The sequence below is a fragment of the Salmo salar genome, chromosome ssa17, assembly GCF_905237065.1.
Source record: "Salmo salar chromosome ssa17, Ssal_v3.1, whole genome shotgun sequence".
Lineage (NCBI taxonomy): Eukaryota > Metazoa > Chordata > Actinopteri > Salmoniformes > Salmonidae > Salmo > Salmo salar.
Window position 1 is genome coordinate 51,051,663 of NC_059458.1, and position 22,209 is coordinate 51,073,871.

Genomic DNA, 22,209 nt, shown 5'->3' on the forward strand with positions numbered 1-22,209 from the left:
ATGTGTGTAAATGTGTGAGCATGTTTGTGTTTATGTCTATTTGTTTTGCGTCTGTGCCATAGTGTTCCGTGAACCTTGTGGACTCTGCTCCAGGATTCCTATGATTGGGTTCTACCTCTCTCATGGACACTCATGTTTTTTAGGGGAAGACCTGCATGTCGACATGATCAAAGAGTTCACATGAGTGGTGGCCTGCGGGTTACTGATTACTGTAGAATGGATGTTAGAGTTTCAGCCAATCAACATCCAGGATCCAAACTACCTGGGCTATAATGCCTCTTTAAGATAAAGGTTTGCTCTTCAACCAAAGTCCTGTCAGTGAAATCCTCTGCTGCTCTAACACATCTCTCCATCTCCTCGTGGGACCTCTGCTGCTGCACTGGTAAAAACTGGTATATTTGTATTTTTTTAATCAACATACTGTTCCTTGTGCTGGATAGTGTGTGTTGTACATAGTATGTTGACTGATTTGATTAATAATTGGTATAATGACTAGAGCAACAGGAGGAGAAAATGATTATGTAATGCTTAACCTGCGTTGCTGCACTGACATTTGTGTACCTAAGAAAATGTGATTCTACCGGAAGGTTTTGATAACCACAGTAGTCAACCCCAGATCTTGCCGTCTGTCTGCCTGTAGGTCTCCTGGTTCACTCTACATTTACCTGTGTCAACTGCAGAGGTCATCATGAGTGTTGAAACTAAGGCGCCCCGGGAGCCTTGCTGCTCCAAACTGAAGGTCAGTGTTTTAATTCCTCAATTCATCTTCAGGGTAGTAAGGACGTAGATGATGAAGAGAAACAGTCAAATTAGATGTACTTGGAAAGAAACATTTGGAACTTTGTGGTCCACACAGAACTTGCAAGGAGAACTTAACTGATGTCTCTTTTAAAAAATATGTATCCTGGAAAGAGAAAAATAAATGTTCAATAAGATGAAATAAGCCTGATTGAAGTACTGGCCAGACAGGCAGAAGCTAGGGAATAGTGCCATTCTCTCGTGGAAGCCTTATGTTCCACATAGGAATGAAGACAACTAAGTAAGTCAAGTATTGACAGGCCGCCTGTGTCATGTAAAAATCTTCCCTGCGTGAAATAGTTCCCAGTTCAATAATTGCATGTGCGTCTCTTTATGTGGATGGCTGAGTTCATGCGGATGTTTCTCTCTCACCCTCCCTTGCCCTTGATTTAGCTATCTAACTAACAACTATATGCACAGTCAATCAAAAAAGTAGTGCCAAAAAAATATCTTCTCACATCAACCCTTAGCACATTGGTGCTCGAGTCCGGGTATTTATATGCTGACCTCATGCCTCAACAAGCTTCTGATTGGTCAGTGTCAATACTCCTTGTCACCATTGATTTGTTACGATGAGCGAAGGGGGGAAACCAAGAGCGGACTCAGAAGAGGAAGCCGGGATGAATGCACAAAATGTTTTATTTAACACAGAGAAATGGGGAGTGCAGAATCGGGATAGCTCAGATGAGTTGCAAAAACCAGGAGTGTAGAGTGAGGTTGGAGTTGGCTGAGTAGAACTGGGGAACAGGTCCTGAGGGGAATCCAAGGGAATGGTGGTGAGTGATATCCAGAGCAAGGTGGTTGGTGGTGAGATGTGGAACAGGAAACAGGAACCAAAGACAGAGCGTTAACTGCAAGGAGAGGACAAAAATAGTGTAAGGCAGGAAAACGAGCACAGCAGAGCAAAAGGATCTTGAGAATAGACAAAAGGCTAGAATGATAACTGACTGAGCAGAGATTATGATCTGGCAGAATGGAAGTGGCAGGAATGGGTATATGTAGAGGTCTTGATTTATGGATGAGTTGCAGCTGGTAGGGATCTGCTCTGACTCCAGCACAACTGTCTCCAACCACACAACTAAACAGAGGGAGAGGGAGAGAGAGATAGTGCAGGGAATTAACTGTAGGGCAAGGAGACACCGGATGACCACCAGAGAGCGTAGCAGGAGCAGATGTGACATGATTGGCAGATGTGTGAAGCATATGCGCTTGCCCACAGAATAGTTTTCCCGAGTTTGAGGGAACGTGTGAGAGGGAGGAATCCTCAAGAGCTCAGTCATCCACATAAAGAGATACGAGTTCAATTATTGAACTGGCAACATTTTCACGCTGAGGAATTTTACAGCATGACGTCACAATCAGAACAAGATCAGAACGATTGTGAACTATTTCACGCTGGGAAGATTTTTACATGACAGCCTGGCTGTTATATTTGCTGCTGTTGTCTATGGCAGATGGGATTACAGTGATTGTGTAAACGTATTCCATGGACAGCCTCTGATCCAGACATTTACCGACAGCTCTTTAATTGTTTATTCTCTGTACAGCTCAGGTTCAGTCTTTTAGAAAAAAACACCAATGGCAGATTGACTAACAAAAGAGCAAACAAACTCTTAACTATATCTGACCTGAAGGACTGAAGGGGAGGGAGGCCAAATAGGCAAAAAGGTGATGAAGCAGGAGGGGTGGAGGGGGGGGGCAGATACAAGAGTTACATGTTTTGCTGTGTCATCCAACAGTCAGACCTGTAAAATGAGAAAGCAGTTTTCAACCTAAATATTTGGTTGAAACACAGTGTTTGTATTTATTCAGCCATACATACTAGACACACACATTCACTTATAAATTTATTTTTATTTTTATTTAACGTTTATTTAATAGATTAACAATAGATGCGTACACAAGTTATTCCCTAGAACTGACTGTTATGATGGTCGATAACCTGTTACTTTGTCTGTTATGAATCCATAACTGAAGCGATATGAGCACATGGCTGGAGGACAACACCTTTTCGAAATGGGTCAGAGTCTTGTTGTCCGGGTATAATTAGTTTCTTTAGGATTGTCTTGAACTACAATAGATGTCCTGTCTTATTAAGATGCGTGGTTTGGCAGGTAATGTTTCGGAGAACGCATGACTCAACCTTCGCCTCTCCCGAGCCCGTTGGGGTGTTGCAGCGATGAGACAAGATCGCAATTGGATATCACAAAATTGGAGAGCAAAAGGGAGTAAAAAATGTAAAAAAATTGCCAGAAGTTATTTTTTATAAAGCAGCACTGTGTATTCAAGACCATTTTACCCTTAAGGACAAGAAAGTTGATCCTAATTGTATAAGCCTTTTTTTTTCTCAATACTGGTCCTAGGAACCCAAAATTGTGTACTTTTTTGTTTTGGTACTAGCCCTAACACACTTGATTTAAATCAATGTATTGATGAGTGGATTAGTTGAATCAAGTGTCTTATTGCTAGGGCAAAAACAAAAATATGCACACCTTTGGGTCCCCAGGATTAAGAAACCGTGTTTTGTGTTCCCACAGCGTGTGAGAAGGAGGCAGGCTCGTCCATGTGGATCTATGTATTCCTGGGTAACATGCTGCGTGGGATTGGAGAGACGCCTGTCATGCCTTTAGGAGTGTCCTATCTGGACGACTACGCCAGAAAGGAGAACACTGCCACCTACCTTGGTTAGTGAAACACTTTTCAGGTGTACCATATCAACATTGAATAGTAAACCTCTTTTTGTAGCATATTGCATCTCTTCAACCTCTTCCATACCACATCGCTCCCGGTTGAAGTTTCCCCTAGACGTAGGTCTAGGATTAGCTTCCCCTCCTCAATCCTAAACTTAACCATTAGTGGGGAAATGAAAACTGACCCAAGATCAGCATCTTGGGGAAACTTCACTCAACACCTACCACTTGTATCGTGTAAACCTTGGTTAGAAACAACCTCTTCAGGCATTCCATATCAAAATCTGCCATCCTACAAATTCCGGTAGCTGATTTAGATGTATCAGCTACAGCAAACCATATGGCAAACGAATATGGCCAAACTACCTAACTTCAGTTAAATCTATTGTCTTTTCTGTTGCTTGCTGCTTGAACTGTATCTGATCAACTCTCTCTGTCTCCTCTGTCTCAGAGTGTTTACAGACTGTTGGCATCCTGGGGCCTGTATTTGGCTTCATGTTTGGCTCCTTCTGTGCCAAGATCTATGTGGACATTGGCTCTGTGGATTTAGGTAACCAACCCTTGAATTAACAAATCATACATTGTCTATTTTCTGTGAGCTAGTATGTATTTATATGTACACATCAATAATGTATTTATGGCGGAATATGTGTTACTAATAATCATGTTGCATTTGCCTCATTTTATTAGTTACTAAGTTATTAATCCATCTATTTTGGTTGAATCTGAAGTTGATGAACTTCTATGATGTTGCTAAATCGTGTCAGAGGGTAGTTGTTTGTGTGGTTTGTTTGCAGAACGGTTTGGTCATCTCGGTTTATTGGTTGGGACTTGTTGGGTGCTGAAGGTCATTTCTAAACATAGACATTTAAATCTGTTTGCATTAAGAGAATAATTATCTTATCTATCTAGAACAGTATATTTTTATCCACACAGCAAATTGGGCAGGGTTAGCTGTTGTTTATTTTTCTATATTTTTATTTATTTTTGATTTCACCTTTATTTAACCAGGTAGGCTAGTTGAGAACAAGTTCTCATTTGCAACTGCAACCTGGCCAAGATAAAGCAAAGCAGTTCGACACATACAACAACCCAGAGTTACACATGGAATAAACAAACACACAATCAATAATGCAGTAGACAAATCTATATACAGCATGTGCAAATGGTAGGATAAGAGAGGTAAGGCAATAAATAGGCCATGGTGGCAAAGTAATTACAATATAGCAATTAAACACTGGAATGGTAGGATGTGCAGAAGATGAATGTGCAAGTTGAAATACTGGGGGGCAAAGGAGCAAGATAAATAAATACAGTATGGGGATGAGGAAGATTGGATGGGCTATTTACAGATGAGCTATGTACAGGTGCAGTGATCTGTGAGCTGCTCTGACAGCTGGTGCTTAAAGCTAGTGAGGGAGGTAAGAGTCTCCAGCTTCAGAGATTTTTGCAGTTCGTTCAAGTCATTGGCAGCAGAGAACTGGAAGGAGAAGCAGCCAAAGGAAGAATTGGCTTTGGGGGTATACCTGCCGGAGCGCGTGCTACGGGTGGGTGCTGCTATGGTGACCAGTGAGCTGAGATAAGGCGGGGCTTTACCTAGCAGAGACTTGTAGATGACCTGGAGCCAGTGGGTTTGGCGACAAGTATGAAGCGAGGGCCAGCCAACGAGATCACACAGGTCGCAGTGGTGGGTAGTATATGTGGCTTTGGTGACAAAACGGATGTCACTGTGATAGACTGCATCCAATTTGTTGAGTAGAGTGTTTGAGGCTATTTTGTAAATGACATCGCAGAAGTCGAGGATCTTTAGGATGGTCAGTTTTACGAGGGTATGTTTTGCAGCATGCGTGAAGGATGCTTTGTTGTGAAATAGGAAGCCGATTCTAGATTTAATTTTGGATTTGAGATGTTTAATGTGAGTCTGGCCTCCCACGGGGGGCCAGTACAAAAAAAATGCATGAAATGAAATGTATGCATTCACTATTGTAAGTCGCTCTGGATAAGAGCGTCTGCTAAATGACTAAAATGTAAATGTAAATGTCTGGAAGGAGAGTTTACAGTCTAACCAGACACCTAGGTATTTGTAGTTGTCCACATATTCTAAGTCAGAACAGTCCATAGTAGTGATGCTGGACGGGCGGGCAGTGCAGGCAGCGATCGGTTGAAGAGCATGCATTTAGTTTTACTTGCATTTAAGAGTAGTTGGAGGCCACGAAAGGAGAGTTGTATGGCATTGAAGCTCATCTGGAGGTTAGTTAACTTCTTATGTAGCGTCCTACCTGGCCAACATCTGGTGAAATTGCAGAGCGCGAAAGTCAAACTACAGTATTATAAATATTTAACTTTCATAAAATCACAAGTGTAATACATCAAAATAAAGCTTAACTTCTGTTAATCCAGCCGTGGTGTCAGATTTCAAAAAGACTTTACGGCGAAAGCAAACCATGTGATTATTTCAGGACAGCGCCCTGCATACAAACACATGAAAAACATATTTCAACCAGGCAGGTGCGACACGAAAGTCAGAAATAGCGATATAAAAAATGCCTTACCTTTGATCTTCTTCTGTTGGCACTCCAAAAGGTCCCAGTTACATCACAAATGGCCCTTTTGTTCGATAATGTCCTTCTTTATATCCATAAAAACTTAGTTTAGCTGGCACACTTCAGTCAATAATCCACTCAGTTTCCCTCCATTAAAATGCATACAAAATGAATCCCAAACGTTACTAATAAACTTTTCCAAACAAGTCAAACAACGTTTATAATCAAACCTTAGGTACCCTAATACGTAAATAAATGATAACATTTAAGACGGAGAATCGTTATTGTCTTTACCGGAGAGAAATACCAAAGAACTCGCTTTCTTCCACCCGCTTGGAAACACTACAGCCAAAATGGGAGCCACCCAGAAATACTACAATTTCTGGCTAATTTTTCCAAACACCAGCCTGAAACTCTTTCTAAAGACTGTTGACATCTAGTGGAAGCCCTAGGAACTGCAATCTGGGTGGACTTGGCCTTATAATTAAAGTGATAGCCATTGTAAATAGAGTTTTAGAAACTGTAGAGTTTTAGAACCTCTATCCAAATTTACAAATTATATGCATATTCTAGCTTCTGGGCCTGAGTAACAGGCAGTTTACTTTGGGCACGCTTTTCATCCGGACGTCAAAATATTGCCCCCTACCCAAGAGAGGTTAACACAGTGTCCAACGAAGGGCCAGAGGTATACAGAATGGTGTCGTCTGCGTAGAGGTGGATCAAAGAATCACCAGCAGCGAGAGTGACATCATTTATGTATACAGAGAAGTGATGTAATGCAGAACGCCACAGGATGTTTTTGTGCTGGTCAAGAGCAGACAGGTCTGGAGTGAACCAATATCTATTCCTAGTTCTACATTTTTTTAATGGAGCATGCTTATTTAAGATGGTGAGGAAGGCACTTTTAAAGAATAACCAGGCATCCTCTACTGATGTGATGAGGTCAATGTCTTTCCAGGATACCCCGGCCAGGTCAATTAGAAAGGCCTGTTCGCAGAAGTGTTTTAGGGAGTGTTTGGCAGTGATGAGGGGTAGTCGTTTGACCCCAGACCCATTACGGACTCAGGCAATGAGGCAGTGATCGCTGAGATCTTGGTTGAAAACAGCAGAGGTGTATTTGGAGGGCCAGTTAGTTAGGATGATATATATGAGGGTGCCTGTGTTTATGGATTTGGGGTTGTACCTGGTAGGTTCATTGATCATTTGTGTGAGATTGAAGGCATCAAGCTTAGATTGTAGGATGGCCAGGGTGTTAATAAGCATGTCCCAGTTTAGGTCACCTAGCAGCATGAGCTCAGAAGATAGATGGGGGGCAATCAATTCACATATGGTGTCCAGGGCACAGCTGGGGGCAGAGGGTGGTCTATAGCAAGCGGCAACAGTGAGAGACTTGTTTCTGGAAAGGTGAATTATTTTGGTACAGCCCTGGATAGTAAGATAGAACTCTGCAGGCTCTCTCTGCAGTAGATTGCAACACCGCCCCCTTTAGCAGTTCTATCTTGGCGGAAAATGTTATAGTTAGGGATGGAAATTTCAGGGTTTTTGGTGGTTTTCCTAAGCCAGGATTCAGACACGGCTACGACATCTGGGTTGGCAGAATGTGCTAAAGCAGTGAATAAAGCAAACTTAGGGAGTAGGCTTCTAATGTTAACATGCATGAAACCAAGGCTTTTACGGTTACAGAAGTCAACAAATGAGAGCACCTGGGGAGTAGGAGTGGAGCTAGGCACTGCAGATCCTGGATTAACCTCTACATCACCAGAGGAGAAGTAGGATAAGGGTACGGCTAAAGGCTATAAGAACTGGCCGTCTACCACGTTCGGAACAGAGAGTAAAGTGAGCAGGTTTCTGGGCACAATAGCATAGATTCAAGGCATAATGTATAGACAAAGGTATGGTAGGAAGAGAGTACATTGGAGGTAAACCTAGGCATTGAGTAATGAAGAGAGAGATATAGTCTCTAGAGACGTTTAAACCAGGTGATGTCATCGCATATGTCGGAGGTGGAACAACATGGTTGGTTAAGGCATATTGAGCAGGGCTATAGGCTCTACAGTGAAATAAGACAGAAATCACTAACCAGGACAGTAATGGACAAGGCATATTGATATTAGGGAGAGGCATGCGTAGCCTAGTAATTGTATGGGTCCAGTGAGTGGTTGGACTGGCTGGGGACACGGCAATTCAGACAGTTAGCAGGCCGGGGATAGCAAGCTAGCAGTTAGCAGGCCGGGGCTAGCAAGCTAGCATAAGGGCCTTAGAGGGACGTCGCGATGGGGGAAAGTATGTTTTTGCCTCCTCGTGTGGTGACGTCGATAGACCAGTCGTGGAATTAGTAGGGTTCCAAGTAGCAGAGGGGTCCAAGTCCAATTGGCAAAATGGGTATAGTGGTCCAAGAAATTGGCCGATGGATCAGCTAGCAGTCCAATATGCTATAGATAGCTAGCAGGCCGCGGTTAGCAGAATGGGCCTTCAGGGGACGTCGCGCATGAGGGGCCTGTTGGGATCCTCGGTCAGATTATGTCGGTATTCCAGTCGTGAAGGATCGGCGGGGTTCCGTGCCCCGTACCGGCAGTAGAAGGGGTCCGAATATTGTAGCCGAGGAGTTGGCTTCAGGAGTAGCCCAGGAGCCCAAGCCGGGAGATGGGTCTGGCATGGGCTAGCCCCAGGCTAGTTGGTGCTTGCTCCAGGATGGAAAAGTTAGCCAGGAGTAGTCAACCCGGGTTGCGGTTAGCTAGCTGCCATGATCCAGATGAAAGGGTTCAGAGTTTGCAGTAGGAATCCGGGGGTATGGAGAGAAAAATAGGTCCGGTACGCTATGGTTTGAAACGCGTTGTACGAACTGGCGAGAGCTTTCCGAGCTAAAGGTTAGCTGACTGATAGCTGATAGCTGGTAACTAGTTAGCTAGCTAGCTTCAGTTGAGGTATTCCAGTTCGGAGGTAAATAGAAATACTTTAGAAAAAAAACACATCCACCCCACACTGGGTGAGGCGGGTTGCAGGAGAATATTTTGAAGTTGACGTTTAGGAAAAATATTAAAAAGAATGCGAAGAAAAATATATAAAAAGATACATACATGGGACGAGACAAGACAGAGACAAAGACGTCTGACTGCTACGCCATCTTGGATTCCTAATATAACATTTCTAATGTTAATTCAGGAGTTAAATTAACTCGGTAAGAGTTGAATTAACACTCAGTGGTGTAAAATAACCCCAGTGTTGATGTTAATAACCAGTGTTGAACCAAAACCACACCCATCATTATCATATTTCCTAGCATGCTCTATTACAGTGTGATTTTTTTAATTGTTTGTTTCAATTTCCATATTTTTTAAATGTACATTGATTGATTAATTAACTTTATGCAATGCAAATATAAATAACATGCATTGTTCTAAACTAATCCAATCTGTTACTTGGACTTATTTCACCTGTTACTGAAATGGTTGTTCAAGTTTAGATGCTTTAGGTAGTGTCATATTTTTGTTTTCGGAAACCTGGCAATCCTGCTGAATGCAGGTTTTGAGTGAATAACAATTCCAAATGTTGGATATTCTCATACTGGCTGGATTCCAATAGGAATTACACATGACTTGCAAGCCATCATAATGTGACTTGCAGACCTGAAGTGGCCTGTAAACCATGAGTTTCAGGCCACTGTATTGGGGTAAGACTTGGCCTTATGAAATACACTGAGTATACAAATTATTATTTTCATACTGTTGTTTCCATGGTATAGACTGACCAGGTGAATCCAGGTGAATCCCATATTGATGGCACTTGTTAAATCCACTTCAATCAGTGTAAAAGAAGGGTAGGAGACAGGTTAAATAATTACTTTTAAGCCTTAAGACAATTGAGACATGGATTGTGTATTTGTGCCATTCAGAAGTTGAATGGGCAAGACAAAAGTTGTAAGTGCCTTTGAACAGGGTATGATAGTAGGTACCAGGCGCACCAGTTTGTGTCAAGAACTGCAATGCTGTTGGGTTATCACGCTGAACAGTTTCCCGTGTGTATCAATAATGGCCACCCAAAGGACATCCAGCCAACTTGACACAATTGTAGGAAGCCTTGGAGTCAGCAGTTCTCAATATTAGGAAGGTGTTCTTAATGTTTTGTGCACTCATTATTGTAGTGTCTTATAGAATTAGATTTTAATGAAAACATATTCGCTTTGGATCTCACTTGGTGATGGCCACAAGACTGAAAATCAATGAACAGCCATGTCTCTGTCACTAACAAATACAGTCATGGGTGGTACCTACTCGAAAGGCACACTGGAAAATATACAAACAAGACTTAACACTAAGCATAGTGTTAATTTAACACTGAAAAGTGTGGACCCGTATAGACACTGGAACAGTGTTAAATGTAAGAATCGGTGTTTATTCAACTGGAGAATTTGCTGTGTGATAATGATGGTCCTTAGAGAGCTAAGATTACCAGGGATTTCTATAGAGCTAATTGAGCCATGTTGCTGATTCATCACATTTTGAGCATTACTTGATAACATTGATATTGATATTATTGCTATTTCAGATTATAATGGAATGTGAATTCAGCAGCCCAGTTAGTTATTTTAAGGCAACGGCTGATCAACTGACCCTGTTTACCCTCATATTCACTCACATCTGTATCTCTCTCCTACCCACAGAGAGCATCTCCATCAACCACAAGGACTCTCGCTGGGTGGGGGCCTGGTGGCTAAGCTTACTGGTATCTGGCTTCCTGATGCTCCTGGCTGGGATTCCATTTTGGTTCCTCCCCAATACTCTGGCTAAGCAGGGCAAGAGCCCCAGCAAAAAGAAACAGGAGGACATACAGGCGAAGAACTCCTCTGACACCCCAGAGGAGGAGCAGGAGCAGGGCAGTTTCCTACCAGAGGACAACACTGAGGAGGATGCTGTGGTAGGAGAAAACTTAGGATGGATCAACAGCATTGTAGTTACTCGACAATACTAACCTAATACACAGAGTGAAAAGAAGGAAGCTTGTACAGAATAAAAATGTTGCAACAAGGCACTAAAGTAATACTGCAAAAAATGTGGCAAAGCAAATCTTTTTTTGTCCTGAATACAAATTATTATGTTTGAGGCAAATCCAATAAAACACATTACTCAAGGACAAACCTAAAACATAAAGCCAAATCTTCACTCTAGTTGCTTACCAATAAGACAGTGAATGTTCCTGAGTGGCAAGACTCGGAAACGGTTGTCTAGCAATGATCAACAATCAATTTGAAAGAGTTAAGAATTTTGAAAATAATAAATGGGCAAATGTTGTACAATCCAGGTGTGGAAAGCTCTTAGAGACTTGGCCAGAAAGACTCACAGCTGTAATCGCTGCCAAAGGGGCTTCTACAAAGTATTCACTCAGGGGTGTGAATACTTATGTAAATTAGATATTTCTGTATTTAATTTTCAGATCATTTGCAAAAATGCCTACAAACATGTTTTGACGTCATCATAATGGGGTATTGTGTGTAGATGGGTACAAAAATATAAACTCAGCAAAAAAAGAAATGTCCTTTTTTCAGGACCCTGTCTTTCAAAGATAATTCATAAAAATCCAAATAACTTCACAGATCTTCATTGTAAAGGGTTTAAACACCGTTTCCCATGCTTGATCAATGAACCATAAACAATTAATGAACATGCACCTGTGTAACGGTCCTTAAGACATTAACAGCTTACAGACTCTAGGCAATTAAGGTCACAGTTATGAAAACGTAGGACACTAAAGAGGCCTTTCTACTGACTCTGAAAAACACTAAGGCAAGTTCATCTGTGTGAACTTGCCTTAGGCATGCTGCAAGGAGGCATGAGGACTGCAGATGTGGCCAGGGCAATACATTTCAATGTCCGTACTGTGAGACGCCTAAGACAGCGCTACAGGGAGACAGGACAGACAGCTGATTGACCTCGCAGTGGCAGACCACGTGTAACAACAACTGTATAGGATCGGTACATCCGAACATCACATCTGCGGGACAAGTACAAGATGGCAACAAGAACTGCCCATGTTACACCAGGTACGCACAACCCCTCCATCAGTGCTCAGACTGTCCGCAATAGGCTGAGAGAGGCTGGAATGAGGGCTTGTATGCCTGTAAGGCAGGTCCTCACCAGACATCACCGACAACAATGTCGCCTATGGGCACAAACTCACCGTCGCTGGAACAGACAGGACTGGCAAAAAGGGCTCTTCACTGACGAGTCGCGGTTTTGTCTCACTGTCACGTCCTGACCAGTAAAAGGGGTTATTTGTTATTGTAGTTTGGTCAGGGCGTGGCAGGGGGTGTTTGTTTTGTATGTTTCGGGGTTTTTGATTTATGTTCTATATTTTCTATTTATATGTTTATTCTAGTTTTCTATTTCTATGTTGTTTTTTTTTCAATGACCTCCAATTAGAGGTAGCTGGTTGTCGTTGTCTCTAATTGGAGGCCATATTTAAGTGTGTTAATTTTTCACTTTTGTGGGTGGTTGTTCCTAGTATAGTCTGTGCACCTTACTGGACTGTTGTCGTCGTTTGTTTTGTTTAAGTGTCTTCTCTTTAACTTCCCTGGGCTAGTCAACAGCCAGTGGAATCGCGTGGCGCGAAATACAAATACCTCAAAAATGCTATAACTTCAATTTCTCAAACATATGACGATTTAACACCATTTTAAAGACAAGACTCTCGTTAACCTCTATGGGACCCCTTCCCGTTCTCATCCCGGTAACGGGATTGCTTGACAAGATAGCAAAAATCTAATAATTTCAATTTCTCAAACAATCAACTATTTTACACCATTTGAAAGATAAACATCTCCTTAATCCAACCACGTTGTCCGATTTCAAAGAGGCTTTACGGCAAAAGCATAAAGTTAGATTATGTTAGGACAGTACATTGACAAAACATTACACACAGCTATTTTCAATGCAAAGACAGGCGTCACCAAAAGCAGAAAACCAGCTAAAATTATGCACTAACCTTTGACAATCTTCATCAGATGACACTCCTAGGACATTATGTTAGACAATACATGCATTTTTTGTTCTATCAAGTTCATATTTATATCCAAAAACAGCATTTTACAATGGCGGTGATGTTCAGAAAATATTTTGCCTCCAAAACTGCCGGTGAATCTGCGCTACAATTTATAAAATTAATATTCGAAAACATTGGTAAAATATAATATTGTCATTCAAAGAATTATATATTAACATCTCGTGAATGCAACCGCATTGCCAGATTTCAAAATAACTTTACTGGGAAATCACACTTTGCAATAAACGAGGTACTATGCTCAGAAAAATAGGCTAGGTGATACAGACTAGCGCCATCTTGGAACCATCTAAAATCAAATATACTATTGTAAATATTCCCTTACCTTTGATTATCTTCATCAGAAGGCACTTCCAGGATTCCCAGGTCCACAACAAATGTTGTTTTGTTCGAAGAAGTTCATAATTTATGTCCAAATAGCTCCTTCTTGTTAGCACGTTCCGAAGGCTACTCAAAATGTACGAAGCGCGCGGGACTTGTCACGAATGTGCAAAAAAAATGTATTTACGTTCGTTCAAACATGTCAAACGTTGTATAACATAAATCTTTAGGGTCTTTTTCAATCAGAACGTCAATAATATTCAAGGCGGACGATTGCATTGTCTTACAAAACATTTCGGAACGAAAGAGTACCCACGGGCACGCGCATCATAGTAGTAATGGCCCTCCCCCTATGACAAACTTTCCAGGCCTCTCGTTCGGTCAGTTTTTACAGGAGAAGACTCAAACCACTTTGTAAAGACTGTTGACATCTAGTGGAAGCCTTAGGAAGTGCTAAATGAATCTCACGGTGTGTTTCATAGGCAAAGGCTTGAAAGTGATTCCACAAATCAGATTTCCACTTCCTGTTAGGATTTGTCTCAGGGTTTTGACTGCCATATGAGTTCTGTTATACTCACAGACACCATTCAAACAGTTTTAGAAACTTTAGAGTGTTTTCTATACAAATCTACTAATTATATGCATATTATCGTTTCTGGGTAAGAGTAGTAACCAGTTTAAATCGGGTACGTTTTTTATCCGGCCGTGCAAATACTGCCCCCTAGCCCCAACAGGTTTTATTAACGTAAAGAAGATGATCAATATACCCGCTGCATTTTGGTCCACTCCTTACAACGCCCGTGACAGAACCACCCACCAAAGAAGGACCAAGCAGCGGAGGAAGGAGCAGAAGGAGAGCTACTTGGAGTCATGGACATGGGAGGAGATCCTCGATGGTAAGGGACCCTGGAGCCAGGCTGGGGAGTACCAGCGCCCGAAGGAGGAGCTGGAGGAAGCTAAGAGGGAACGACGGAGGTATGAGGCATTATATCCTCCATTTTAGGAGGAGAGGAGGCAGCCCCCCAAAAAATGGGGGGGCACACGGGGAGTTGGGGTAAGTCTGGCAATAGACCTGAGCCAACTCCTCGTGCTTATTATGGGGAGCGTTTGACGTGGAGAGCACCGTGCTATGCGGAAGTGCGCACGGTCTCGCCCATCCGCACGCACAGTCCGGTGCAGTCGATACCAGCCCCCCGCAAGTGCCGTGCTAGAGTGGGCATCCAGCCAGGAAGGAGTATGCCTGCTCAGCATATCTGGCCACCAGTGCATTTCCTAGGCCCAGGCTACCCTGCGCCTGCTCTACGCACGGCAGCCATCATTCCTCAGCACAGCCCAGTTCGCCCTGTGCCAGCAATCCGCCCGTGCAGGGCTACAGTGACAACTCAGCCAGGACGGGTTGTGCAGGCTATGCATCCCAGACCTCCAGTGCGTCTTCAAGACCCAGTGTATCCTGTTCCTGCTCCTCGCATTAGCCCTGTTGTGTGTGTCACTAGTCTGGCGCCCCCAAAGCCAGCCCCACGCATCAGGTCTCTAGTGCGCCTGCCCAGTCCAGTACGTCCTGTTCCTGCTCCTCGCACTAGCCCTGAGGTGCGTGTCACTAGTCTGGCACCCCCAAAGCCAGCCCCACGTATCAGGTCTCTAGTGCGCCTGTCTAGGCCAGTACGTCCTGTTCCTGCTCCTCGCACTAGCCCTGAGGAACGTGTCAATAGTCTGGCGCCTCCAAAGCCAGCTCCACGCATCAGTCCAGAGCTTCCTGCGACAGTTCCCCATCCAGAGCTTCCGGTGACAGTTCCCCATCCAGAGCTTCCGGCGACAGTTCCCCGTCCAGAGCTTCCCGCGACAGTTCCCCGTCCAGTGCTTCCGGCGATGTCCCGCAGTGTGGAACCGACGGAGACGTCCCGCAGCCCGGAACTGACGGAGACGTCCCGCAGCCCGGAACCGATAGAGACGGCCCGCAGCCCGAGGTCTCCGCCGACGGCCTGCAGCCAGAGGTCTCCGGCGACGGCCCGCAGCCCGAGGTCTCCGGCGACGCACCTCAGCCCGAGGTCTCCAGCGATGCACCTCAGCCCAGAGCCTTCAGCAGTGGTCTACAGCCCTGAGCCTTCAGCGGGGGTGGGCAGGTTAGAATGGGGACTAAGGCCAGAGCCAGAGCCACCTCCGTATTTGGAGGAAGCGAATGACTGATGCGTGTTTGGAGCAATACTGGCTGTATCCAAGGCTCAGTCAATCATTCACATAACAACAGAATGCAGCATGCGACTGAAGAGAGAAGAGACAACCAACTTTCTAGTTACAGCATCCGTGCACGCTCTGGAAAGACAGCAGAGAGTGGAAAAGCAGTTTGCCAGATAGAGCAGCGCGTCCCCTGAACGATAACGAAGAGGTAGGTGAGCAGCCTGACCACGGAGACTGGAGTGAGAAGGTGATGAAGCGTACTTCATGAGCTGTAACCGAAAAACAATGGCATTTGGAAAGTTTGAGGTGAGGGAGCAATTGTGGTGGAACAAGAATTGTTAGCATTATTAAGTATCTTGCTAGCTGGATCGAATTCTCCGCATTAGCTAGCCAGAGAAATGTTGAGCAACATTATCCAACTTAGCTGATCAAATAATTGAGTTTATGGTGTGAAAATTAGCTGGGTAATGAAGTCAGACAACTAGCTAACAGGAACGTTACATCGGATAAGCTAACATTAGTAAACGAACCAACTCGCTATAGTATTAACTGGTATACGACTTCTTGCCATTCCTCAAGTTATAACGTTAACGTAGTTACTTACTGGACCCTGGCAATATGTGTGAAATGTTAACTAGCTAACGACCTAACTACTATCAATGAACCAGCTGTATCACCTCCTTCATGGCCTACCTCCTCCTTCTGCAGTTTGGCACTAAGTTTTACAACGTTCCTACAACGTGTAATTATTACATCTGATTGGTTGGTTGGTGGGTTGATACATTCATTCAATCATTGAGTTCAGTCATTTACATTTAAAAACAAAAGTTTTGATCAGTGGAATATGAGGGAGAGTTAGACCAAAACACACATGGGCTTGTGCCGGGGCTCCCTCTTGTGGGAATATACAGTATGGTTGTTACTGAGCCAGGATTCCTGGCTGTTTTGTCACTGTGCCTATGTCAATGATAGTTCAGCAACAATTATTTAAACATCATTATGATTTGCAGCCATTTTCTCTGTCCCCCAGGTCCCCTGGTGTACGATGGCAGCCTGGTGTCAGAGTGTAACAGAGACTGCTCCCGCTTGAATGGGGAGTGGGACCTTGTGTGTTCAGACAACGGCATCACCAACACTTCCCCCTGCCACAGTCTGCTCCAGCTTTACAGGATACGGCAAGAACACGGTACAAATACTATTAATGTACTGAGTGCACACAACATTCACAGGGATGCTGGCCCATGTTGACTCCAATGCTTCCCACAGTTGTGTCAAGTTGGCTGTATGTCTTTTGAGTGGTGGACCATTCTTGATACACACGGGAAACTGTTGAGCTTAAAACAACTCAGCAGCATTGCTGTTCTTGACACAAACTGGTGCCCCTGGCACCTACTACCATACCCCGTTGAAAGGCACGTAAATATTTAGTCTTGCCCATTCAACTTCTGAATGGCACACATACACAATCCATGTCTCGATTGTCTCAAGCCTTACAATATTTTTTTAAACCTGTCTCCTTCTCTTTATCTACACTGATTGAAGTGGATTTAACAAGTGACATCCGTAAGGGATTATAGCTTTCACCTGGATTCACCTGGTCAACATGTGTCATGGAAAGAGCTGGTGTTCATAATATTTTATACACTCAGTGTAACTCATTGGCACTGAAATAAGTTATTTTCAACCATTAACTGGGGCCTTGTCTCCCACCCGGGACGAAGAGGACTAAGTAAGTAATTGCTGATTGGCAATAAAGTATTATTTTGATGTATAGAAAAAATATGGTATGCAATTCCTATGTAGAGAAGGTTCTCTCTGATAGTTAATCAATATGATTTCAACTTTTACAGGGCACTCTTGTAAAATAGATGTTTAATCTCAATGTGACTCCCTGTTTAAATAAAATATAAATAAAATAAAAAACACACAGGATATGGGGTATCACATGGTATCACACCATTACATACTAGGCCCTACTGCACCTGCATTCCAGCACCATTCCGGCATCTGGGCTTTGATTGACTCAACATGTTTGAGGTGGGGGATCAAGAAATGTGGGGGAAGAGTGTATGATTCTGATGTGTACAGGTAATTGTGTGTGTGGGGGGGGGGGTGCGCGCAGATGTGTGCGTGTGTCCATGTTTGTGTGCGTACTCTGAGGTGTGTTTGAATATGAATGAGCAGCAGTGTTGTGATGTGTCCTATCCCGTCCTTGCAGAGTGATCTTCCTTGCAGTGGCGGTTCTAGACCATTTCAACTGGGGAGGCCAAGCTGGGGCCAGTTGTACTGTTAGAGGGGCCAGTTACATTAGACGATATTGTTGTCATATCGTTTTCTTCACTACATTGCAGGCAAAAGACCATGTATGAAATAATTTTTACATAACAAATTTTTGCTATCGTTCTTTTTTTACATCCGTTCTTAGACAGTGGCACTGTCTAAGAACGGATGTAAAAAAAGAACGATAGGAAAAATTTGTTATGTAAAAATTATTTCATACTCCACGTTTAGGGGGGCCACAAGGGGTCCAAAATTGTTGTCACAGGGGCACTGCGAATAATTTAATGGTCTGTGGTTCAATCCCATTTCTGAAGGTCTGATGAATAATTAATATTGTTCCTCCTCTTCCTTGTGGCAGGCGCAGCAGCACACTGCCCTCCAAAGCCTGCAAAAAAATCGCCGGACTGCCCCTTTCCTAGCTCTGCATGGAACATCCAGGGTCACATCCTTGGTGACATGTGGGGTGACATCCGGGATGACCACAGCATCATCCTCTGGAAAGGGAGAAAAGAGGGACATAATGTAAACAAATGCAAACCGTAGGTTCTAAACACTGCCAGTTGAAAGGTTCTACTAAGATGTCATGACAAATGGCACCTGTCAGAGTGCTCTCTAAGTGTTACTCACCTGCTTGGATGTCAGCTGGCAGAGTGGCGAAGACGGCCATCGTGAGAGTCCTTTCTTCAGGTGTGACATCCATAACCTCCAGGAGGGAAGAGATGGGCTCTGCCTCTGCATTAGGGGTGATGTCCACAACCTCCAGGTGGGAAGAAGCCAGATCTGCCTCTGTGTTAGGGATAATGTCTTGAACCTCCAGGTGGGAAGAAGCCTGGTCTGCCTCTGTGTTAGGGGTGATGTCCACAACCTTTAGGTGGGAAGAAGCCGAGTCTGCCTCTGTGTTAGGGATAATGTCTTGAACCTCCAGGTGGGAAGAAGCCTGGTCTGCCTCTGTGTTAGGGGTGATGTCCACAACCTCCAGGTGGGAGGAAGCCAGGTCTGTGTTAGGGGTGATGTCCACAAAATCCAGGTGGGAAGACGCCTGGTCTGCCTCTGGGTTAGGGATGATGTCCACAACCTCCAGGTGGGAAGAAGCCGGGTCTGCCTCTGTGTTAGGGATGATGTCCACAACCTCCAGGTGGGAAGAAGCCTGTGTTGCCTCTGTATTAGGGGTGATGTCCACAACCTCCAGGTGGGAAGAAGCCGGGTCTGCCTCTGGGTTAGGGGTGATGTCCACAACCTCCAGGTGGAAAGAAGCCTGTGTTGCCTCTGTGTTAGGGGTGATGTCCACAACCTCCAGGTGGGAAGAAGCCGGGTCTGCCTCTCTGTTAGGGGTGATGTCCACAACCTTTAGGTGGGAAGAAGCCTGGTCTGCCTCTGTGTTAAGGGTGATGTCCACAACCTCCAGGTGGAAAGAAGCCGGGTCTGCCTCTGGATTAGGGGTGACAACAACAATCCTGATGAGCTCTACTACTACAAGGCACCAAGATGTCATCACAACAGGCATCTGTCAGAGTGCTCTCTATTAGTGCTACTCACCTGCTTGGATGTCAGCTGGTAGTGTGGTGGAGACGGCCACCGCAAGGACAGGGGGGACTGGTAAGGTGGCTGCAGGGGGCTGGAAGCAGCTCTACACCTCGTCCGCCACAAAGGCACAGACAGATCTCATATAAAAAGGGCTTTGGAGGTCATCCGTGGAGAAGGACTGACTGATTCTCCCTTCGGATTGACCACACAGATTCAAAAGCAGCAGCCTGGGAGAAAGGGATGTGAGGGGAAGGAGCCGTTAACATGCTGGAGAGCTTCTCCACCATGCCCACGGCCATCCCGCTTATTAGGATTGGGTGCTCTGAATGGCCTTCCTCTGGCTGAAGCCACAGGGCCAGGAGGAGCATGGGCACCACCTCCACCACCACCTGGGATGGGCTGAGCAGGTTGCTTTGGGGCTCATTGGACAGCTTGCCCAGAATGCTCCTCACAGCTCTCTCCACGATGGTGTGGACCTTAAGGTCACTGAAATCAACAGAAAGGAGAAGACAAAGCTAAACGATATGCAATGTGCTCACAGAGAACACTGTCTTAGTCAGTTTCTGCGTAGTTCCAGATGTGTAGATAAATGGATCAAGTCATATGCAGGACAGTACATGGAACTCACATGTCAGCTGGCGAGGTGGGGTGGATGGAGCGGCGAAGCTTGCAGACAGCCTCGTGCTCTATGTCTATCATTTTTAGGCAAGTGTTTACTTCCCAGGCCTGCCGTAGGAAACATGAAGAAACAGGAAGTCCCATTAGTGTAATTTCACAACAGATCTATTCTGCTGTACTAACTAGTTGTTGAAAGGCTAGTAAAGAGCTCACTGACTTGTAGTATGTCTCTAACTCTCATTCTCTTACCAGCCGGGCGAGGTCGTTCCCCTCCTCCAGGGTTTCTTTCCACAACCTTCAAATAAAACACAGAGCAATTCAACGTTCCTGGGTTCTGATTTTTCTGTTGTTTATTTTACCCACACCTCCTGGAGTAATGCTGGTGTTGGCAGGGAATGGCAGTGAAGGTGAGTGCTGATGTGGTACTCACCTCTCCCTTAGGGATTTTTTGCCCTGAGACACCAGCCAGTCGCTCATGTGCTCCGTGGTGACATGGGGCGGGATCTGGCCTTGACTCTGGAGCAGCAGATAGTGGACCATGAGCTTCTTCTGCAAGATCAGGTAAGGTGTGATACCGTGCCACGAAATACCATATCATGTGCTTTCAGAAGGGCCTCTCGCAACATTTCACAACTGCTCATACCTCACAATATGCAAGTGATATTAAGAACTTTTATGACCAACTTCTCTAAACTGTCTTGAAATAATGCTTGTTTTTGTGGGATGAATCTTACCTGTTTATTGTAATATGCTTCCTCCCAGCAGGCCTGCAGAGTCTGAAAATAAAGGCTGCTTCTACAGAATTCCTTTGAAGAGAATGAAAATAATTATGCTTTGTTATGCACATTATGCACAGGCATTTACAGTATGCTAAAATTAATTTATCTTAAGATTACCTTTGTGGGACCATAAGTGAACTCCGGAATGCACCAAACCCTATCCATGGTAAGATGGGGAAGAAATGCAGCGTTATAGATATACGGGTGCTCTAGAGATTTACAGGAATGACTTAAAGTCGTGAATGATCAATGACTGTGGAGTCGTCCAATATGCTGCACTTAGAATTGAGTTGTAGGCTGTGTTTGGCACAAAATAGAATGTTTACATTCTATTGCTATGGAGAAATGGAATGTGTAGAACCTGTATAAATGGGTATGCTTCTATGTCTTTATTTCGTGAAAGATTAAGCTCTTTATTTTGTCATAATGTGTACATGAGGATGTTGGAGCCCATTCCGATTCATGAGGCGGGTATCCAGGTGCATGTTGCTTAGACCTACTGATCCAACCTTGGCTTACAAGTGAAATTAATTGTTTATATATGCCTATACAAATCTATTGACCACATCTCTTTAAAGCAATGATTGTCAATTGAAAATGTGGTCGTTGTGTTATCCTGTTGTGCGCCTGGTGTGTCAGAGTCCTCTTAAGCACATTATTCCAATATTTCCGAGCTCTGAATTGTAGCTCTGAAAAGGTACACTTTTGCAAAGCTACTCGGTTAAAAATAAGAGTATGAATGACAATAAACGTATTACTTGGATTATATGCATAATAGTGTAGTAAACAATATCGCTCAGCATGGGAACTTTTGGTGTGGGGGAAGTATCCGTTATGTCTCCATGGCGCGTAAAGACCATCACTTCGTTGTCTTGTTGGTAATAGTAAAAATGCATGACAGTGCGCATTGTAATAGTCGAACAGTTGTTTTTCATTTTGTTTCTCACAAACAGATATTTGAGAATGGAATTTTGTACAGTTGTACCTATGACGCACAGACACACTAAAGCTGTACAGTGTAGTTTGAGAAGTCAGTTTAATTTATTTGCAGATCGAAAGATGTAACATTTGAAATTAATGTGGCAGACCAGTTTAGCATAAGGTTCCTGTGGGAGTCTTCTCCTTCAGTCTTTTTGCCTCCTAGGCCTCATTTCCCATTACGTGGGATTTACCCAGTGCCAACTTCACATGAGATGGCCGCTGTCTACTGCCATGTGGTGCTGAATGAGAGATCTCGCTATTCCGATTTCGCTGCTGTCCATGGCGCTGAAATATCCAATCTCAGCTATTTGCAAATGTATGACTGTTACGTTCCCCAGTTTCTGTTGTGGTTTGTGTATTATCATGTATGTATTTCAGGAGATGGATTCCTGAAGTTCTCAACGAGCAGCTGATTGGGCAATCAACATTGATTGTTTGGAGAGCTGA

The 22,209-nt window shown here is 44.0% G+C and overlaps 1 protein-coding gene across 3 annotated transcripts; it reads left to right on the top strand.

Moving 5' to 3' along the window:
• The first annotated feature begins 93 nt into the window (after positions 1-93).
• LOC106576020 (solute carrier organic anion transporter family member 1C1) lies at positions 94-21,854 on the top strand. 3 transcript variants are annotated; one of them, XR_001321881.2, is made up of 8 exons: positions 94-382; positions 641-739; positions 2,913-3,035; positions 3,336-3,482; positions 3,940-4,038; positions 10,692-10,945; positions 16,611-16,766; positions 18,219-21,854. XR_001321881.2 is itself a non-coding variant. In XM_014152816.2 (7 exons), the coding sequence occupies exons 3-7, from the start codon at positions 2,978-2,980 to the stop codon at positions 16,668-16,670; spliced, it is 618 nt and encodes a 205-aa protein (XP_014008291.1). In that variant the 5' UTR covers positions 94-382; positions 641-739; positions 2,913-2,977; the 3' UTR covers positions 16,671-17,567. The 3 variants fall into 3 exon arrangements, 1 of the variants encoding a protein (XP_014008291.1); XR_001321882.2 differs by lacking the exon at positions 2,913-3,035; XM_014152816.2 differs by lacking the exon at positions 18,219-21,854 and having other exon boundaries at positions 16,611-17,567.
• The last annotated feature ends 355 nt before the right edge of the window (positions 21,855-22,209 follow it).